Genomic DNA, 22,973 nt, shown 5'->3' on the forward strand with positions numbered 1-22,973 from the left:
GAGGTAATTAAATTCACCATGTGCAGGAGTGTTTGATATGCTGCCTGCTTTCCTAGAAGCTGGCAACAAATCTGGGTTACTAAATTCAACATTCCAAATTAGCTGCTTAAGTACAATAGTTTAGCTCTTCATAACACATCAGGAATTATTATGCCACTAGAACACCAACAGGTAGACAGCATGCAGTGGGCTTAAGATCTGGAGACAAATCTCTCATCATTGGGTATTATTGCTTCTTGCCACTGAATCATCCATCATGTCTCTGAGACAGCTTGGAATGATAGTGCCAGACCCTCACAGTACTGCTCCTTGAACTCTGTCTCATCCATCTTTTGCATCATTCCCCATTTGCAGAGAAGTATCATCTCCTTGCTGCAAAACTGAGTGTGAACCTGTAATGCCTTTAACCTGCAGTGCCACTCTAATAGTAATTGATTTCTTTTTATTGCAGGGACGGTGCTCACTGAGACTACGTACAGCTGCTGAGGATGAGAGATGGCCAGAATGGTACAATGCAAGCACCTCTGTCCTTAGCAGTTTGACCTGTTTTCAAGGAAATGGCTATATTTTCATTGCTAGCTATTTTATAATGTGTGTACATTTATCAATATATAAAATTTGTATAGGAATATATATGCAGTTTGTTTTCCTGCAGTTCAACTACAATTTAATAGCAAGATTCACTCAAATGCAGCTGAAAATAAATGTCAGTGTGGATTCATTTTGTTTTTTTGTTAAGTGATTCTGCATTAGAGCACTGTTAGATTTTTAAATACCTACTAAAGCACACAGGTGCACCTGCATTAAAAAAGCAACTTAAATTAACTCTACATTGATCATGGCGAGACTTCACTAGCATGATGACTTGTGTACCATAAACCACCCAAGAGTAAGCGTTTTAATTCAGCCTCGTCTGAATGCTGTTATAAAAGTTTAATAAATCAAAATGATCAAAATGCCCCCAGTGGCAGGTTGGGATTCAGTTTCCAATTCAAATTCCCTTTAATATATGGCTTCTCTGACATCCTGCATCTTCTGCCACCTATGTTGAATTCCAAATGCACTCCTTTTCATCATTACCATGCATCTACTCATCGGCAGCCTTTTTAACAACTCTGCACAATACAGAGATGTCAAACCTGGAGGGTTTTCCCCTCCCCAAAACTGGAAAATGATGGCAAGTAACGGAACTTTGTCTATACTTAAGTAAATATTTTAACCTCCATGGTAATGTCAGTGGCATTTAAGCTGAGAAAGACCATCCTGAGCTGCAATATTCAAATGAAATATTTGATTTAAATAAATGTAGAGACAGACCAGATACTGGAAGGGAAATTATCCAAGTGAAATACAGCAGTGATGTGGTGGGGCAGTCTGGAGACATCTCTAATTACGATGAGAAAAATCACTTTACTGCAAATGATCTTCATTTCACTGTGCTTGGATAAAAAAGCACAGATATAAGAAACAAAGAAACCCCTTTTATTTCCTCCCTGAAGTGACACCTGCCAAAAGCTTTCCCCTTGCCTTATTTTTCCTTTGCACTGACTCCCATCAAGCCTATAGTCCAACAAGCATCCCACTGTTCAAAGTGATTACATTTTTATTTCCCAAACGCTTTATTTGGTGTTTGGATTCACTTAAGTAATTTCACAACAAGGAGGCACATGAGAAAAGGGCAGAGGTATAGGAGAGCACCTAAACAGTGTGATGGCACATCTGTGGTACCGCCAGCAACACCATTTTGGATCAGGCTGAATGAAGCTGCACCGTGTCTTGGCTTTGCTGGATTAGGCAGAGCAGGTGAAACCCAGTTTATGCTGCCTGTAAGGGGCCTGATAATACTTGGTCTGCCTCAGAGGCAGGAAACCCATGAGGAATATTACCTAAATGCAGCACAAAGCCTGACAGCACAAAGCCAACTCCTCTGCAACTGTGAGCCACTTGGTCAAGATCATCCCAGGTCACCACCCACTATAGGCTCCCACTGATCTTCATTGACCCTGCAGCTGTATTTATTTTGCTGCCAAGCCATGGCAAGGTGTCCACAAGAGCTGACAAGAACAAGTATCAGTCCACTGCCTGGCAAGCAGGGAAGGGCCCCTTTCTGGAGATTTGCTTTGAAAGCACATTCCTGCTTGAAGGTTTATGTAACATGGTCAAAGACAGTCATCAGAAAACCAGTCAGGCCTGCTACATGTTCTTTCCTGGACACAAAGCAGTGTCACACTTAATGACACACAAAATAGTGTCACACCTGTCACACTTAATGACACACAAAATAGTGTCACACCTACTAATTAGGAATTAAAAGGTGTGACAGAAGAAAAGCTGTACGTGGTTCTAGCTGTGATCAGATGCCTAGAAATGCAACTATATTGACATATAGAAAAGCAGTCCTCAGAAAAGAGCAGAAATAGCCATGCAAACATCGATCCAGCTAATTGTCAGCATCCCTAGCCTTCCTCCTCCTCTTTTTTCTTTTTTTCTGATTTCCACCAAGAGCCTGTGAAAAGAGTATTCCCATTGTGCTTCTTGTCACTGGGTAGAGAGCAGAAAAGGGAGGACTTTCACAGAATCTATCCCATGTGCTCTCATGCAGGCAGTATGGAGCCTTGCAGAAATCACAAGAGGAACTCATGTTGCTTGGACTTGTGACTAAAAGTGCCACAAAGCATCAACATCCATCATGGATGTCAGGGAAAAGCATACACCAGGCAAGGAAAACTATAGAAAATGGCCCTTGCACCAAGTGAATTAGGTAATCATTAATCTGTTCTGCAAGCTTTTGAGTGAGAAACTAAGGAAAAACACCTATGTCCAGGCTGAGAGGGTATTGCCCTTCACTTGGACAATGTCTGAACCACAGACCCCTGGGATAGAAAAATCCTAAGTCAGCAAAGGATGCTTCTACATCTACCTTTCTCTGATACTCTGCCCCAATCACTGGCTATTGGTGAGCTACAGGGCTTGGGGTTTTTGCTCTGATCCAGATCAGTCACCTTTAAGTTTGGAGAACACATTAAGATGATGTGTATCAACACTGGAATTGCTAGTTTTTGCCTAATGAAAATGTTAATTTAGCTATGTCAAGCAGTACAAAATTCATTTCTTATGAAGTAAAAGCCAAATATGTGCTTTATATTAAATGTTTTGGGTCTTCCTGAAGAACACATCAGAACTACAGTAAAGCACCAGCTCACATTAGAAAAATTTCAAGAGCCAGCTGGAGATGAGACAGCTCAGGGAGATATTGCCAATGTGCATAAACACCTGAAGGGAGGGTGCAAAGAGAACAGAGCCAGGCACTTTTCAGTGGTGCCCAGTGACAGAACAGGAGGCAATGGGCACCAAGTGGAATACAGGAAGGTCCCTCTGAACAGCAGGAAACATTTTTTTCTTACTGTATTTGCCTGAGAACTAACACAGGTTGACCAAGGAGGCTGCAGAATATCCATCCTTGGAGATTTTCAGAAGCCATCTGGACATGATCCTGGGCAACAGGCCCTAGGTGATTCTGCTTGAGCAGGGTGAGTTTGGTCCAGATGACCTCCAGAGGTGCCTTTCAATCTCAGCCATCCTGTGATTTTCATTTCAAATGTAAACCTGTGCAGCCAAGATTGCTCAACACAGAAAGATGGAATGGAGCCTATGCCAAATACCTGGTCTTTCTGTTACCTCATGTGAATCAGACTCTCTGGCTTCTTTGAAAAATCCTGTCAAAACTATTTTCTCCTGCTTCTCCAGCAAAAGCAGTTTTCCTACACTTCCTGAAGAAAATAAGCAATGCATCTATTGATTATATAAACCAGAGACAAACATTGCCTGAGCAAAGGAGGTGAGCAGAGTTACTTCCACAGAAGAGTTGCCTGAGCAGAAAGTGGAGCTGCTATTCTTTCTGATATGTAGATGAATGACGAAACTGAGACTCTTATCTTGTTCAAATTACTCATTACGAGCATAAGGGCTTTCTGAGGCATTTCATTCTTTTTATGTAAAGGAGGCAGGATTTGACTTCAGGGTGAAAGCCTCTCCTTACCTGCTGTAAGAAACAGAGGATTGAAAAATAGGAAGATTCACATGTTAAACCTACTTAAAGAGGACAAGATTTAAATACAGTAGAGAAATTAAAACCAGAGAATGCTACAAAAAGATCAAGTTAATTGGATCCTTGACTCTCTGACAAATGCTTATACCTAAATATACACTCTAAATATAATTTTCATTTTACTAGCAAGGTTTAGAGAAACATCACAAAATAATTTCCTTCTTTCTCTAACTACTGCAAAGTAATTATGACATTATCATCTGCTCCTCTTGCAGGGATAGAGCCATGAGAGAACTAGGCTTCAATTAATGAGGAAACTTGAGAGTATAAAGGAATTTTGAGTTGAGTGCCCAGAAGAGTACCAGTATTAATATCAATACTCCAGGAATGCATCTTATGAACCAAGAACAACAGCCACAGGGGGCTTCTGACAAAAATAAAGTATTTGCATACCTCTATTGAAGTCTGCTAATGATTCAAAAGGAAACTTAGCCAAGGTAGTGGTGAAAAGCCCACAGATTTCAATAACTTAATTTCCTCTCTGGTCTGAAATTCAGTAAGTTCAGAAAAACACACACCAATGCCCTCTTCAAGACCTGGTGAAGATACAGTCCAAAGCCAATTTCTCTTGGAGACTGAACTTCTGAACAAATTACAAAGCATCTCTAATAATCTAAACTGTCTAATATTTATGATGGTGGGTAATATCACCAGAAGGGAACTTATTCTTTTTTACAAATTTCCTATTTATCAGAGAACTTTATAATGAAGGACAGAAATATGGGGCACTTTGTAAAATTGGTATAAAAATACTTCAGTCCATTTGCAAGCAGGGAATATAAATTCAGGCTACTTGATGTATTTACTTTTTACCTGTCACCTAGTGCTCTCCTTGACATATTTTTAAGTCTGTTATTATACTGAACAAATAAACCAAGTCACAAAATTGAATACACACATCTGAAGCAAGCTTTGAGATTTCACTTATTTTTCCAGACAAAACAAGCACCAGTGAAATTTGGAAAGTGCATTTCAGTCCACAGCTTTCTCAAATGGAAATATTTCAAAGCTTTCTTGTAAGAGAAAAAGAATAATGCTGCCATGAGAGTTACTTGCCAGGAGCAAACTCCATCTTCACAGTGTTCTAGCATCACCAGGAACCAGCCAAATTACTAGCTTTCCTATATGAAATCCCTAAAGAAATTCAGACAAGAAAGGTAAAAAATCACTGCCAGGCTTGCGTAACAGGAACTGCTTCTGATGGCAAACCAGCCCATAAGGCTAACAAAGAGTCAAACAAAATCACACATCCCACCAAAACTTGAACCTGATGACTTAGAAGAGAGACTGCTTGCAATGTCAAATCAAACACAAGAAATAATGATATCCACGAACTCATACAAACAAGCCAGATGCCTAGAAACAGGTCAGTTCATCAGAACTTTGGATTTTTGGAAAAACATTCAGAAGACGGTAGAGGAAAACTGCCTTTATCTGCTGTGACTAACTTGGATTTACCAGGTGCATGAAGACAATTCCATATTGTAACTATAATTCAAGGCAGAGACCTCCCCTTGCTTTGAACCCAGCACAGAAGAGATGTTTTGGTTGGATGAAGAAATGTTAAAAAGAAAATAAAAACATGTAGTAAAATCATAAAAAATTGCTGTAATTTATGGCTCAAATAAAACTTACAAACTTATCAGTAGAACCAGAACTCTCTACATTATTATTAACAAATTATACATTTGAGTCATACATTTCAAGGGTTTTAGCCTTTATTTTTCTACCTTATCTTTAATTCTAAGAAACATTTTCTTCCAAATCATATGTGCAAGATCCACTACATAAAATAAAGTGCATCCCATTTCCTGCTGATTTTGCAGCATGTAATACCATGATATCAAGTTTTGTACAATTATTTTTCTAACAACGTGCAGCTACTTTGCTAACTAACCACACGAGAATGTAACATCAGCTACATCCCCATCTCACACCCTCTTTTAACATGCCATGTCAACTAAGAAGTTGATCACAGCTGCTGTGTTGGACACTACCTTGTTTCTTCATGCACAAGGTAACCTTTCTGGCAAATACTGACAACTTCAGAGAAAGATTCCAGTACATTTTAAAGAGCACAGAACAATGAAGCAGTACAAGAACTGATTATGGGGCAAAGCTCTCTACTGATTGAAGATCAGAGCATTTGATACTGCAACTGGGAAAGGCTACACAGTTGTAAATATCAAACATACACATGAGCCAGGGCACAGGTAATCTCTTTGGACACTTCTTTTGGGCACAATTGTAGGGGTCTACAATTGCACACTAAGCAGCACAGACTTTGAGATACACTTGCTCTCAAAAGTAAGTAAGAAACAAGTGAAAAAAAACCATCAGTGGCTTCTGGTGCACTCCTACCTATCACAGATACTACAAATACTGTTTCCTCCTCCCAGCATCTCCTTCAAGTTCTAGTGCAGACAATCCTGAAGACTTCAAGAAATTCCCTTCCCAGAAATTGCCAATTTACCAGGGAAAATATAAATAGACAATTAATCTGATGGACATACTCAGGAGGGTAAGTCAACTAACAGTAATGACAACACCAAACTTCCTGTAAAGGAAAAGTGAAAACTCCTTCTACACACATCCAAGAATAATAGCAGTGCCATAGAAACCATGTAAAAAAAAATCAATACAGTGCAGCCGCTGAGCTGGGGCTGAAGACCAGCTCTATACAAAGGTGAGCCATTAAATCATTGACTGGAACTACTTTTGGTAAAATCTCATAATTTAATTACAAATCCTATCCTAGTTCAATTTTTCTTAAAAAAACTAATCAGAGTAATTGAGTTATCTCTTTTAAGGTCTTGAAATGTATACCATCCCTCCCAGGTAACTACATTTGTAATAGAGTTTAGAACTCCACTAAAAGTAATTCTTCTGCTAAAGCTCAAAATGAAATAAAGATGTTTCAACATATTGTACATTATAGAAGTGGAAACTTTCATTGCTAATCAAGATTAACTTATAGTTTGCTTACCAGGAAAATATCAGATGCCTCTATACCTGCATTATGTTATTACATGTCTGTATAGACATGGGATATATCCCAAGATATATCCATATCTTGGCCAGGAATGCAAAGGTTTTGAGTTACTGTGCAACAACTCCTGTTCCTCATCCCTCACTCTCTAATAAACAGTGTTGTCAATAAAGTTTGGCTTCTACAAACCAAAGACCCTATCGTTACTCAGAATTATCTGGAAGCAATACTAAAGCCATGACAAAGTAAATTGTGTTCCGTCGTTTTTTTCCCCTCCTCTGGCTGTGAGAACACACAGATCAATACTCTTCAGTATGAGAATTCTGCAGTGAAATTTTCATTTGTTACAAACAGCAACAAAAGGGCCCCAAGCATGCCCTGTCACTTCCAGTTTAGAAGGAAACGCACTAATAAACTCTTCCCCCTGGGTCATCTTTGACAACGGGCAATACTATGCCAGCTCTTATTAAAGGCAATTCATATCAGTGGCCCAAAAATTTCCTCTAAAATTATCATCTTTTGTATCCGTGTAGCAGGATGTCAGCTTTAAAGTGCCACTGAGATATAGGACCTGTCATTATGGTTAATTTTCAGCACAATTTTAACACCAGGGTAGCTGATCCCTAAGGGTATGGGTATGCTTTTTTGGCTAATAAGATTTATTTAGCAGTTATCCAGACAAACAAGAAAATATATTACTGTATATTGCTTTTCAAATACATCAGCAAGCAATAAATCCAACTATAAAACATATATCTTTGTTCTCTACCATGATGTCAAATAGATGAAAATGGTTTTGGAAGGTTTATCTTTTAGGGCATTTTAAAATATTTTTTTATTTATATATGTGTATATATGTGTGTGTGTATGTATATTCAAAAAAGAAAATAGTTAAGATTCTTGGACTTTCAATAAAAAGCACACAAAAAGTAATATTAACCTTAAAATAGAAAAACCTCTATAGCTGCTATATATATATAGCCAAATATCAGATTTATTATTTGAGCCACAAATATGCTGCTATGAAATTACCTAAGATTTTCAGCAGGACAATATGATGCATTTTAAAAGATGGTACTATGAAATTGTATATTCTTGTTGGGTTTTTTTATTTATTTATTTGAGACAAATAGTATTCTTAATACCATTTTACTGTGTTTTTATACTAGAAAAAAAAAATAGAAAACTTAATTTATTGGATAAATACACTTATTTGCCCAGCCTTTATAACAATAATAGTCTGTTTTCATGCCTCAACAGGACTTATTTCAATTTATTAGGATGAAGACCATCTTTCAGTTTCCTAGACAAAAGGTGCATCTAACAGAATAAAAAGAAGCTCTTAACATGTTGTCTAAATCTTTGTATAGTCAGCAAGGCCCATTTTTATTGATGTTTTATAGCAGCCATAAAACCTGGTTGACCTCAATCAACCAGTCTCCCAGGGAAAATACCTCTGCCAGCAAATACCAGACAAAAAATAGGTCAGGGCATTTCCTACCCAGCTTTAATTTCTACAAGCTGAGGACAAACTTGCTTGCCCTGTCCCCATTCCAGATTCAATGTCTGACTACAAGGTGCCAAACTGAGCAAACATCCCATTGCTTCACCAATGAACCAAGCAAGAGCCCACCATGTGTTGGACCCCTGCACCCACCTGGCCAAAACAGCCCCTCCACCAGACAGCAGCCCTACAAATTATTTCTGTACACCTCTTCTTTTTTCCCAGTTAAAAAACTGTAAACTTCATCGCAACCAAGAATGAATAACGAAGTTTTGGAGGTAACATAGTTAGGTAAGAAGCGGTTCAATAGCTTATTCCAGGCCATAGAACACACAATTTTGGAAGTGAAAACTGAGCTTCTATGTTCAACCACATCCTTAGCCAGTCAAGATTACATGTTTCCAGAGCAAAAGATGGAAAAAAGAAAAATCTCCAACTTGATCACACCACAAACGAGCTATGGTTGTACACCAACTGGCTTTTGAATGAATTCCAACCAAAAAACTATTTCAAGGGGGAAAAGAAAGTTTTCTTTTCTTTCCATTTACTTCTGTACTGGAAATCATCACAGAACATCTCTACAATGCTCCCAGTAGTCTTTGGGTAGGTGAAAGTTTACAACTCTTTTAATCTACCTGTCTCCCAGGTAACAGACCAATGTATTATTTGCTCTACTACCAGTATGCTCAAGGTAAGAGATTTTAAAAGGGAATGGTAACCAGTTGTAGGTGGAAGCTGATTTGCACCTTAAGTTCAACAAATAGCATTCCCATAAAAGCATGCACGCACATTCCCACACTGTGGGATCCGGGTTTCACACAGGTGCATTCCATGGAAAGCAATTTTAAGAAGGTTTGCAAACAAGTCTTTCAACTTATGTGAGTTTCACAGGGCTATCTTTGAGTGATCGTTTCAGAGCAAGGCATGTGTAGGCTAAATAAAAAGTGTAAGCAAAAAGCAGTGGTATTTAAAGCATTTAACTGGATAAAATGAAAATAAATAAAACTTTACCTCGAACAATAAGTTGAGCAAAGTTTGAGACTCCAGAGCCTCTCTCTGACTGAGTTACACAGCGGTATAAATCCTGGTCAGTTTTTGTCACCTCTTGCAACTTAAAGGTAGCTGCAAATCTTCTGTGATTGATATTTTTAGTCTGAGCAACTGGAATATCTTCCCCATTTCTTCTCTGAAAATAAGAGTAACCAAGGCAGAGTTAACTTAAAACATATAAAAGACATTTATCATTATCATCATACAAAGAAGACACAAAAAACAAAACCTCAACCCAAATGCACTCAGACCATGCTACCATGCATTCCATGGTAGAAGAGCTCAGTACTGAGGTCCCATCAAGAAACAAACAGTACTCAATACTGTTTGTTTACTCAATATCATTTCAAAATCAAGTTAGCAGTGAAAAGTACCATGAGGATTTTGCATTGGCACAAAAGCAGGACCATGACGTGCTCAGCTGCAACTGCCTTATAGCTGGAATCATCTTAGGACAGCCCAGCAGCAGCAGTTGTACTCCTAAGAAAATTCATTCAACTTTAAGCAGATTTACAACACATACACTGGGTGTATTGTAAGATATATTTAAACAAACCTGGCATTGAGGGATTTCAAAGGTCTGCAACAGCTCTTTTTTCACCAACCAACCAATGTTTCCTTTTTAGTGCTACCTTTTATCTGTCCAAGCTCAATACCTTCTAAAATTTTAGCTTTGTTATACTAAGCACCACCTATCCATCTAAAGCTGGCTGAAATAAAAAGCGGAGGGCAGGAAGGCACTAAAAGAGGAATAACACAAATCTAATTTAAAGGAAGAAGCTTAGAGAGTTCTTAAAAAAAGCATAGCTACCACAAATCACTGAAAAATTTAATCTGTCTGGAGCTGCAGGGCCAGGTGACAGGTCAGTAAGATAGAAACAGTTTGAGCTCTTGTGGGATCATTTTTCCTTATTACCATTCACGTTAAATGCTCAATTTTGATTTCAATTGAAAAACAGACCCTCCACCAAAAGTCAGCATTAAAAAACACCCAGAAATATGCACAAAGAGAAAAAACAATGTCACTGCTCTCTCCCATGGATCAACTGCATGTTATTTCCTGACCAGGGTAGAGTTTCTGAGCACTCAGCATTGCTCAGCCCCTGGAAAGATGGCAGCATTTGCTTGTAACCACTCATTCTGCTCAGCACATAGCCAAGTGTGACCCCTGCAAACATTTTTAACTCTAATCAACCCCTTGAATGAGAAACTTCACTGAGGTTTTAAACTCCAAGCTTTCTAACAGCAGAAGCACTACTGCTGAGCCACAGAATTTAACAACCTGAAAGCCTGTGGCAAAATACAAAGGGCAGAAAAAGGAGGTGATTTAATGCTGCATGTGTATATCAGGCAGCCTCGTGTCACAGGCAGTACTACTTCCTAACACTTTACATCTACCCTTCGTCATCCCAGCATGGGCTAGTCACTTTAAACAGTTTTGTGGTAGATTAACCAGCAGTCCTTGACCACTGAAACAAGCATCCAGTCTAACTATTAACATGTTTAAACAGATTAATTTATTGATACCAAGCAGGCAGATTTCAGTCACTCACATTCCAGTACAAAGACCATGCCATTATCTTTGCCAGCTGCAGGTTTATTGGTGGGATTTTCTCACTGCAGGAAGACACCATCCAGTTTCCCACACCCAGCCACCCTCTCTGCCATTTTCTCAGGTGTGACCTCTGTCTGCAGGGCTGGGCCAGAAAGAGCCACAAGGTACCAAGAGCAAAAACAGATTTCCAGATCAAAAAGGCACACAAGACACTTCCAAAAGGTATCCTTATTGCTCCTCCCTAAAACTATCATCATCTCATAACAGCCACAAGCCTGGTTATCACAGGAGTGGTTTCTGAGAAGGTGTTCCCAGGGCAAAAGCAATGGATGTTGGGCTCTAGCACACCTAGACCAACAGTGGTGCCACCAGCAGTGACAGGCACAGGCTCCATCCTCAGCTCTGTGGGTACCTGACTCCGATTTGGAAAAATTAAGGACCTTTTCTGATGCCTGCAGATACTCCTACACAAGGAAAACCTTATTGAACTTCAGGAATCAATGAAATTATTAAATTTCAATATCAAGCAAATGAGAGATGATGTTAAAGGCTTTATTTCAGTGATAGTTAAACAACAGTAAAATTATTTTGTGAGAAGTGCACCTTCCTGTACAGCTAGATGGCTTCTTTCGATAGAAAATACTAAATTTGAAAGCAGGATTTTCAAGCCTTGCACTTGCTACTCTCCTCCCCGCCTCAACCCTGCCTGCCCCCCCTCCCCAGTACCAACGAAAGGTTTGGACTGTCAGAAATTTTATTTGTTTTTAATTTACTTAATTTTTAATATAAACCTTGGATCTAGTGCCTTGAAATAACCAAAATAAACAAATCTCATGGTACTTTCTTCCTCTCAGGCTCATCCTGTGCCCTGATGGCCTTGCCACATCATAGTCACCCAGCAGAAGGAAGTCAAATTCTCCCCTATACACAAACTTGCCATATTATTATCAAAAATACCAAGCAGCCAATAATAAACCAAAGATGTATCTTTAAACCTTATATGATAGCAGACTTGACAAGCAAACCATGTAATGCAGTCATTTTTGCTCTGCTATGAAGGGAAAATACATATTAGGGAGGTCTCTAAAATGAAGGACTCCGTTTCAGTGAGTCCAGCTCTTCAATTGGAATGCCAAATGCTTAGTCTGCAGCAGAGAAGCACATCCAAGCTACAGCATATAAAATAATTTACACTCTGAAGATCAGAACTTGCTTACTTAAGCTCATCTGCATGTTTCAAGTTGAGCAACAAACTGAATTTGGCTTCTACTTAAAATGAAAAATTAATTCACTTCCAGAGAAATAATTAAAATAAAATTTGACAAGCTTTACAGTTCTAGAACACCTTAGATTTTCTTTATTTATATCAGTGACTTCCTGCCATATTGTCTTACAAGAGACTTGGAGCAGTTGCTCTAATTTCTCTGAATCAGAATTTGTTTCTTGGGAAACAACTGCACAACTACATTTTCAAAGTCCTTCTTCATGTATAGATTATCCATTAGAACATTTCTCCATCATTAAAATGATGAAAAGTTCAAACAGAAGAGAGTTCTCATCTAAAAATGAACGTTAAAGAAAAAGCCCTGCATTCATTTCAGTGAATATCCCTTACACTGGTAACCCATTAGCCAGTCAGAGTTCAGATGCACTGTCACGATCTCTTAATTAAATTCTTCTTTTTAATGTCAGAACATTACTACTGATTTCAAAGGAGAGGAAAGAAAGGCAGCAGTGCTCTCTGCTTATTGAGGGTTCCTGGTACATACTGTTTCAATTTATGTCTTGCTCACACTGAACAGATCTTGAAAATGCTGCTCAATTAAGTTTTAAAAATTCAATTTAAAATTAATGTGGAGTTATACTAATGGGTAATGGCTGTACCCTGTGTGATCCTTGGTTCCTCCAGTCTCTTGCTGTCTGATTTGATAACCCTGAATTGCTCATTTAAGAGAGGTCACCACCAGGCAGTTTTCCTCTTTTGTGAAAATAACTCTGGGCTTTACAAAGGACTACTCTCTCTAAACACTTGATTAAAAGAAATATTAGTCTGTTAAAAAACCTCCCTAATTCTGGCATTCCAGGCATTTAAAATTACAATCTTAAATAAATCGCTCTGACTTCAAGGTTATTTTTAATTTGATAGGAACATGATTTCATTAAACTTTTTTCAGGCAATGAAATTAGATCATCTGTATTTTAAATAAAGTCAACAGCAAAGCCTACACAGCATAAAAACAATCTTGAGTAAATTAACAAAAATTAGTCTTAAATATCTCTCTTTTGCCTTATGAAAGAAATCAAGCATTTAGTAAATATGAAATGCCATTTTAATGGACCTTTTAGAACCTGAGTGGAACAAAAACAATCTAAACTGCAAAGTCTTATTTAATTGGTAGAATTTAAGTGCATATCTTCTATAAATTAAAAACTTATCAGCCTTTCTCCCTTAACTTTTCAGGTTGAAAATTTGTGAGCTTTGCTTTTTTTGGTGAAATAGCAATGAGACACCTGTTTGCAGTGATGCTCTCTCTAAGTTTTCCAGAACCCTTTTTTTCACACCAGTGATTTTTATAAGCCTGGACAGTTCAACCTTACACATCCCCATCCTTTTCTTACTGTAACCACCTTAAAATAAGCCCTCTCTGCTGCTAATAATTACAGTCAACTCTGGTTGCCTTCTCGGGCTCTCGGCTGGATGCCGGGATGCCTCCGGCGAGCAGAGGATGTCAACGCTTTGGCCGCAGTGACACCCGCGTTGCTCTGGCAGCAGTGCCCCATCAGCTGCCCTGCACTTGCTCCCTCCTCACCTTCCCTCCTGTGCTCACTTACAAAAGCCAACCTGGAATACGAAAAATCTTCCTGAGAACTCTCTCCCTCCCAGTATATTATGATCACTAAATGGATCAGCTTGTGATCGGATTCACTGCGCAGCCGCTGGCAGCAGAGGAGAGGGCAAGTTTATGTGTGCTAAGTGGGGCACAAGTCCACAGTTGGATGTGTTGGGTTGGGTTGTCTGAGCAACCCAGTCCCCCAAAGCTGCAATCAGAACTTCACCAGCAGCACAAGGGCTGGAAAGATAACCCCATCTGCCCAGGGCATTAAACCTCTGCTGCCTTGAGCAAAGGGGCATTTGTAAACAGCATGTTCCAAAGCATTCCTGGGTTTACTCGTTATGTAAAGGAAGAAATGTCTCTTTTTGATGGGGGAAAAAAACAAAGAGGGCTGACTGTGGATAGTTTGAATGCCAGCAATAATGCACAATCTCTGCCAGATCCTTTTTTTTTTTTTTTTTTTGAAAAGAGGAGTAAAGACATAAATAACCACAGTGCTTAAATTTTATTTTATATGCACCTGTCTGTCACTTTTCCACAGACATACATATTCTTTTAGAGCATTTAAGATACAATTTCCAAACGGAGAAAAATCTAAAGTCATTTCTGTATTATTATTGTTGTTGTTGCTACTGTTATATTTTCTTCTTTTTACACAAACGTCTCAATAAATTCTTGGCATTTTGAAATTTATTAACATATTAGGATAGCAAGACATATATTTACTAGGGGAAATCATAAATAAAATTTTAATTTTTTCCCCACCAAGGATTTAATTACTGAACAAAGTGGGATTATTTTTCCAATTTTATTTATAAGTACAAAATTTAGCCTAAGAATTTTTTTCAAGAAGATAATGAATTAGAAATACAGCTTAAGTAATATGCCTAAATAGTCCTATCTTCTAAGAACAAAAGAAGGTGAACTAACAATTTTTTAAAATTGATTATTAAGGGGAAACATTAAATATTTTAAGTAGGAAATGAGTAGGACTTGCTTTAACTTTCTGGTCTCCTACATGCATAGCAAACCAGAATAAGATTCTACTTCGCAATGAACTGTGTATTCATTTATTAGCAAGAAAAGCTGCATAACTTTTCCCATGCAAACATACACTGAAGATCATGAACAAATGTGACAAGCCAAGATTTATCCTGCATGTTGCGCTGCAGTACAGAAAAATCCACGATTACTTAAAATGTCTTGATATCATGCACTGCTGTTACTCAAACTTGTCTCCTTTGAAGTAGCTCAAATTTCCAGCATGCTGAACTGACCCTCCTACTGAAGAAATCAAGGGCTCTGATGAAATAATATAATTGAGAGCCATCTGGCACTTTAGAAGTAGCACTTATAATTTATTTTATTATAATAAGAGCCACCCGAGGCAAACTAGCAAAATTCATAGTACCATGTCCCTGGCCGTGCCACCACACAAACAAAAGCCAGACTCACTTTCTCTGAGCATTTTAAAGCCTCTTAGTTTGAGCCTAATTGAACCCATGTTGAACATTCAAAAAAAAAGTATATATTTTATTTTATTTTTAAATGGAGCTTTTCAGAAAGCCTTGGTTCTGAAATGCAGTGTTCTTGATTTAAAAAAATAACAACAAGCAACTAAAAACTCATAACTCACAAAAGTATGGATTCCTGACACAGTGATTTAAGGTGTATGTCATCTTGAGCAGTGCACAGTGAGCTACAGTATTTATCCTGCAGCACAAAATAAAAACATCTGCTTAGTTAGAAGACCATGAAAGAAAAAATTTGCAGAAGAACCCACCACTGAGGGCTGACACATCACAAGATAGCTCCTCAAAAATTTCTCAGCACACCACTTTACCCTTTTCTAAAGGCATCCAAGCCTACCAGCTGCTCTTATTCTTCTGTAATTCATTAAGTCCTGCAGCTATTTGAGAATAGCTGGGGTATTAGGCTACCTACCACACATCACACTACTGAGGAGAATTCAACCTGGATGCAGGTGATAACAGACAAGAGTCCCAGGACAGAATGGCCAAGGAATTTATAACGACATCTTTTTGTGTACATCACCTTTATTTCAGGTGTCTCACATACATGGGTGCTTCAGCCACTGGCTGACTGAGGAGTGACTACCATCTACAGCCAAGGAAGGGCCGAACTTCCACTGCAGCCATTCTACCTGTAAAGTACAAAGTGGCAGGAGAGAAGGAGCCACCACCAAGGCCACAATCAGCAGCACAGCTCCCAGCACCAGATGCTCCAGCCACCACAGGACCCCAGGGAAGACCTACAGGGAGGGCAACTCCAAAGGCTGCTGAGTAAACTAAATGACTTGTAGCTATGCGGACCAGAGGACTTAGCTAACTGGGGCAGAATTAAATTAAGACCAGGAGGATTACAGTATTTCATGTTGTTGAAACCTAGGATGACCGGGCATCTAGGGGAATTAGCCGTATTTATCCATGAAGCTGATAAATTGAGGCAGGAGAGAGGGAGAATGGTTGATTCAGGGTTAAATGACATAGATAGCATCAAAGGTGAGCAGAGGAGGAAGAAAATAGAGGGGGAAAAAAAAGCCTTTGTGAAACAAACGAGTTATGAATACTTTAAATTTTCATGGGTAGAATATTCTGTATAACCATGTCTGAGTCAGGAGTGTGCAATACAGAATAAACTACAAGTCAAGTAATTTACAAGGAGCCTAATCGATCACTTCAAGGCTGCTTTTCATACAACTTTGGAGAAAAGGTTTGGGAAACAAGAATGTGTATCACACACCATAAACGTGATGAGGTGAAAGTGAAGGTAGAATAGACAAGTCATTGCAAAAGAGTCCTCTATGCTTCCCTACACTGCGTCTTCCTTTCAAAAACATCTTTTCTGTAAGTAAAAGCAACCAATATGAAACAAATGAGGAAAGTGAAGTTTCTGTGTGAGCCTCAAGCACAGGAAAAAAAAAAGAATTCATATCCTCCTTAGTCACTGTCAGTAATCAAGATAAAGGTAAGGTGATGTAGACTTGAGCAGGATTTTACTGGCTGAGGAAAGGAGGTTTGGCACAAACAGCCCAGTTTGCTGTGCAGATTAGAACTTGCTTTAGGCAGATGATGCTGATAATCCAAAAAAGTCTTCTGTCTCCCCAGAGGCTCACCCACTGCCCCCCAGGGAGAAGAACAAAACCAGAGCCTTAGGCCCTCTATCTTCCTGCAGCCTCCACAGAGCATCATAGCCCCACTCCTCCTTAGGGCAGCAGGCCTGACTGACTTATTTCAGTTCAAAACCAAAAAGCATCAAATTTGACAGTTGACCAAAACCAAAAATGGGATCAAAACTCTCCACCACAGTTCCACGGCTGAAACCCTGCGGATGCTAGCAAGGCATCTTCTCTGAACTCTCTCTAGGTAGCACTGAATAAAAAAGCAAAATAACAAAGCTTTTCTAACATTCAGAGTATACTTAGCCCTCCTTAGCTTCCAGGGATCATAAAATTTGTGCAAATCAACAAAAAAACATTCTTCCAATGAACACGGTGAATAGGCAAGTGCACTGTAACAGCAAATGTTTTATCATCAAACTAAAGAAAGGGTATCTTAACCAGTCAATTAACTGTATCAAAATGCAATGGTATCTCAAAAGGCAAAGTTACATTAGAAAACTCACAGAAAGCAACATGCATACAATGTAAAACAAAGTTAAATTGGACATGACTCTCCTATTAGAAATGCATTTTTTCTGAGACCAAAAGCAAGCCTCCTAGCATTCACTGTTAGGTTAGCTAAATGGTTTACCCCAAAGACCCACAGCTCACACCTCAACCCTTCTGCTGAATACTAATCCATGTCTTCACCTGGGAACAGCAGGAGGAAAAGACTTTTGTTGCACAACTTTTCTCCTTTGAGGGGAAATAGCCCTTCCAGAAAGCAAAACAAAATAGTTAATGTTTTGTCCCTCAATCCTTTGCCAGAGGCATGAATTCTTATACAGCCTTTCTAATCTAAATTCCTGGAATATTATGTTGGTCGTGCACAATGCATCATCACAGGACACCATCTGCATGTGCCCAGTCCAAAGACTTGTTAAAGAGCGCATATATATGCAGTACCTAGCAAGAAAAATGAATGCTAAATATCACATCCTATTCTGTGGCAATCAGCACCAAAACCCAAGATGATGGTGAACAGGGCATTGGGGGATTATGGCAGTTTCCTCTACAAAAGGAGTGGGACACAGCCAGTTGTTTGAGCCCGAACAGACGCTCGCTCATCCTCCAGTAACAGTTGGTACCGCTGGGAGGTCAGCCCGACTCCATTGTTTTTGCAGCAATTTGCATTTTATTTTCCATAATGCTGTTTAATTTCACTTTTTCAATTATTACTCTCAGGCAATTGCTTCAATTATCTGTTATTCCACAAGGAAAGACACTTTCCTCTGGCAGAGACAGGGGCTGCATCAGACCGTATTAACGCTGACTAGCCTCTCCACGGGCGAGCGCGGGGCTGCGGCGCCAGCCTTGGCAGCGTGCGTGGAGGGCGGTTAGCCAGCACCCACAGCTATTGCTGACAGATTGGCCCGCTCCCCACCGCTCAGATGGCAAATCTGCCCAGGATTACAAGGCGCATATTAAACCTTTAAATGCATGCAGCCGGCACCCCTTTGAATTTCAGATTCGCCAAGGCAAATGGTATCACCGCAGAGTGTGGCAAAGCGCATCTGACTGCAAAGCCAGAACAAGCCGCTTTCCCTAATCCAATGCTGTGTTAATGCAAAGCTCAGCAATGATGGATGGACTCATTAGTGCCGCAGTTATCGCCATCTGAACCAGGTGCCAAGACATATGGTTTAACAGATGTTCCAGCAAAAAGCCCTGCACGCTGCGCTGTGCGAGTGTCCAGCTGAAGCGGACACCGATAAGACACTGAAAATCGTACTGGGCTTCTGGGAGCCACAACGGTTCCCAGCTCAGGAAGCTGTTAAACACAGCCCGATTATGCAAAAAACCCTATTGCTCTGATATCCCAATTAGATTGACTAAACAAATGCTGGACAATGCACACACTGCTTTCTGGAGTCTTGGTGTACCCAAATGTTATTTAATTTACCCAGTCAATTACATTTCTCTACTGTATTTGCAAAGAAATGAAGGTTTCTTTATACAGAAATCATCACATGAAATAAGCAAGCAGAGCCCCCATCCCACTCTTGCATTTCCATTTTTAGAATGCCCTGTGTGCAGTATTCTTTCAAAAATTTAATACATAACACATATCCATTCTGAGCATAGGATTACCATGCAGAAGCAACTTGTTTGCAAGCTTATTTACTGACACTTCCACAACTCCTGTGGAATGCATGACATTTCATAGGGAAATAAATAGAATAAAACAGGGATCCTTCTTACAGTAATTTAGCAAATCAATGTGCACAAAGCAGCAAGGTGCATCAAATGTTAATAAAAGAAAAACTCCTTATTCTTTAAGCATCTTTTCAAAGAAAGAAAATTCATAGGCTTTAGAAAGAAAGAAAATCAGCAGTAAGGGGACAAGAACCAGTTAATTATTAAATCTATCTATACACACTATATTCATTTATTTTAGACTACACACACACACTTATGGTCACCACCTACAGGAATGCATTTTTCAGCAAGAAATTCTGCTAATTCCTAAAGCTTAGAAATCAGAGCATACTAAAGCATAACAGGTGGAAAACCACCTAGGTTACCACCTTGGGTTTAGGAACTCCTATGACACAACTCATCTGCTTCAGTGTGGGCAGTAAAACCAAACTACAGCTGTTGGCGTGTGATATATTACAGTGGAAATTTTAAGAGAAGTTGGGAAATAATGAAAAAAAAGCCTCCCAGCATTACATTCTGAGGGAACGACAAGTAAAAAAGATACTAAGCACTGTGAATGACTGAATGCACTTCAGAAACAACATCAATGCTGTTTAACATTTAAACAAAAACTGAGGACTTTGAAAGCCTTTCAGAATTTGCTAATAATTGCAGGTCATAAAGAGACTCCTTCAGCACATAACCGTAAAAGGTTTGATAGCAGATCAAGTTGAAAAGGTGAAGAACAAAAGAATCTGAGCTGCATTTCTGTCCTGCTCCCACACCTACTATTCACACTGTCACAAAGGTGTGTTTCAGATCATCTTGTTCAACTAGTTAAATCTCTTTATCTGTGCAAATATTTATTCTGTATTAATGCAGCCTCAACTTTTGAAAACTTCTGTTATCTTTACTGCTTACTTCAATGACAGAGCTTTGACTGCCCCAAACATTGGTCCACTGAGGCTGCAAAATACAGAGGTGGCAGGAAAGGGATATCAAAGGGGATAAGAGACCAGGTACAGTCCAAAACCAAACAAACAAGAGCAGAATCTGCAGCCATGAAAGTCAGAAGTTCAATTCAATGTTAATCCCTGTTTGTCTGAAATGTTTACAGACATACATTTATAGAAAATGATGTGTTGATGAAAATACTGTCATTACAGCAGTAAACACACAGGAAACCCTGCATTGAAATGCTGTGCCTATTTTTGTCCATTTTTATTTTTAGACACATAAAGCTATGTGCACTTAATTATATACACTGGGAAAAACAAGCATGGAAATGTACTTGCACATAGAACATCTAGTATATGATCAGGGCCCAGTAACTAAAACAAAATTGAATTTTACATAGGTCTACAAGGAGACATGCTGTAATAATCTCCACTTTTATATCATGGGGTTACAGTCTTCCCCTCTTCCCTGCTTCTAATCAAACTTCCCAATCTTTTTCCACCTGCTGGCATTATTCATATGGGCAACTCAGACATGAATCAAGCTGGGGAAAAAGACACACACGAAAAACCAAAAAAATAAAAAAAAAAAAAAGACCAGGTAAACAAAATAAAACAAACAAAACCACAACACCAGAAAAAACTAGTACAAATCAACAAAACCCAAACCAAAAAAATCCACAACTCCCCTTCCCCCAACTACAAAAATCCAATTGGAGTCAAAACCTTCTTCAGTCAGATCACTTTCCTGAACTGACTTACTGGAGAGCTGCAAAAGCCCCAGATCAGTGCAGAGGGGGATCAAGAGGGTGAAGCTGATCCTGAAGCAGCTCAGACCAAGCCTTGCCAAAGCAGCCATGGGACTGCAGGACTTGGAACAGAGAGCAGGGTGGCTGCTATTTTTTTCAACATGCTGCTGAATTTACTTTAATTCTTCTCAAAACAGAAGGCTGCAAGAGCCAGAGAACAGTGGTAGAGTCTTCAACAAAATCTCTGCCTGGACGTATTTACTACTTCAATGCAAGCATATGAAATCTTAGATCTCCTCAGATGCAAAAGAAGACTGATGTCCCAGATTGCTCCTCCAACTTTTCCTTATGAAAGAATGTGTTTTAATAGCAAATTCTTTGCTGTTTTATTTTCCTTTTTTTTCTTCCTCTTCAAGGAAATAGTTTTTCTTTTTCAATAAGGACATAACCAAAAGCTATTTTCTCTAAAACTATGTGCTTGGCAAGTGTATTCTTCCCCACCATCATCCACTTAGTTTTCATTTTTGCACTTTTTTTTTTTTTTTTTTTTTTTTTATAATGGCCTTTCTTGTTATGAGAAAAATACATTCCTGGAATGCTTCAGCTCAAGGCTCTCAAAAACAATTACTTAGGCATTTGATTTGATCTGCCAGTTCTTCCTTTCAGGCTATTCGGGCTTTATGAATCTTGAGTTTGGTCAAAGGTTAAAGCCAACCTTTCCCAAGTTACACCCCAGTGTTTCATGAGGCCCAAACACATCCATGCCAGTTTTTAAGGACAATGAGTGAATTCACTATTAGCTATGTACAACAACAGTAACTTTGAGTGCAATCTAAAGAAAATTATCCATATAGGGAAGGTTGCCAATTCACACATATTGGAAAGTAGGATTGCGAGGTGGAATGATGAGTGAAAAGAAGTCACCCTTAAACTGGTGAAAATTCATGACTGTTTACAAGAGAAAAAGAAAGAGAACAGAAGCTCAAGTCTCAAGGTATCTTCAAGAGTATCAGGGCACTTCACAAGCCCAGGCAAGCAGAGTTATAACCTCTAAAGTACTTCATCTATCACACTGTGAGAAATTATCATATCTGTGATCCATACACACACACAAAAATAAACTACCCATGAAGCATATGGAGGGACAAAACATATGTTTTCTGAGTTGATCTGGCTGCTAGTTGGGCTTCTCCAGGGAGTGAAAGTTAGAAAGGATAATCTGTCAGAGTTATCTGCCTCCAAGGAGTGAGCGAAAGGGAAGATTTCCAGCTGGCTGTCTCTGCTGGGTCTTTCTGACCCACAATCAACTGCAAGTGGCGCTTCACAGGTTTGCTGGAATGCTCCTCGTGCTATTGTCTTGCCTTGGATATAGCAAAACCCAGGCCAGTTTCATTTTTTGTTCTTTGTGTGCTCTGTTTGGCAAGTCTCTGAAATCAAGCTGCTTTTTCTGAATGAATGCATTACGTGTTTACCCAATTTAAACAAATTACTGCTCAAAGACATGGAGTACAAATCATTCCTACTGCTGTGATACCTTTTCACTAAATGCAATGCAGTTATTTACTGCTTCTGTTCCTTTTTAATGTTGCAGCATATTTGTCTGATAATATCATTTGCATATCAGATTTTTTAATCATCTTTTTAAAAAATATCTTTAAAATTCCAAGCTTATCACATGCCTATATGCAACAGCTAGCCAAGGTTCATTAGCTCCAGTATTAAAGCAGAAATCAAGCTGAAATAACTGATTGTAGTTCACTTCAAAACACATTTGATCAAAAATACATATTTCAAAGTTCTGATTATAGATAATTTAAAAGTATGTTTCCCAAAAATTACATAGATTCTAGTTCTGAAAATAAGCAGAAATACATATTATAGGAAAATAAAGTTTTAGAGGATATATTT

At 38.9% G+C, this 22,973-nt stretch overlaps 1 protein-coding gene across 7 annotated transcripts in view; it reads right to left on the reverse strand.

The window, feature by feature from the left end:
- Positions 1-22,973, reverse strand: part of PTPRK (protein tyrosine phosphatase receptor type K) — a 312,897-nt gene that overhangs the window by 181,927 nt on the left and 107,997 nt on the right. For all 7 annotated transcript variants that reach the window (XM_063151154.1, XM_063151149.1, XM_063151153.1 and 4 more), the window contains exon 6: positions 9,613-9,787. In XM_063151154.1, coding sequence (XP_063007224.1) covers positions 9,613-9,787 — 175 coding nt within the window. The remainder of the gene's footprint in view (positions 1-9,612; positions 9,788-22,973) is intronic.

Source organism: Melospiza melodia, chromosome 3 (assembly GCF_035770615.1).
Source record: "Melospiza melodia melodia isolate bMelMel2 chromosome 3, bMelMel2.pri, whole genome shotgun sequence".
In the NCBI taxonomy this organism is placed as follows: Eukaryota; Metazoa; Chordata; class Aves; order Passeriformes; family Passerellidae; genus Melospiza; species Melospiza melodia.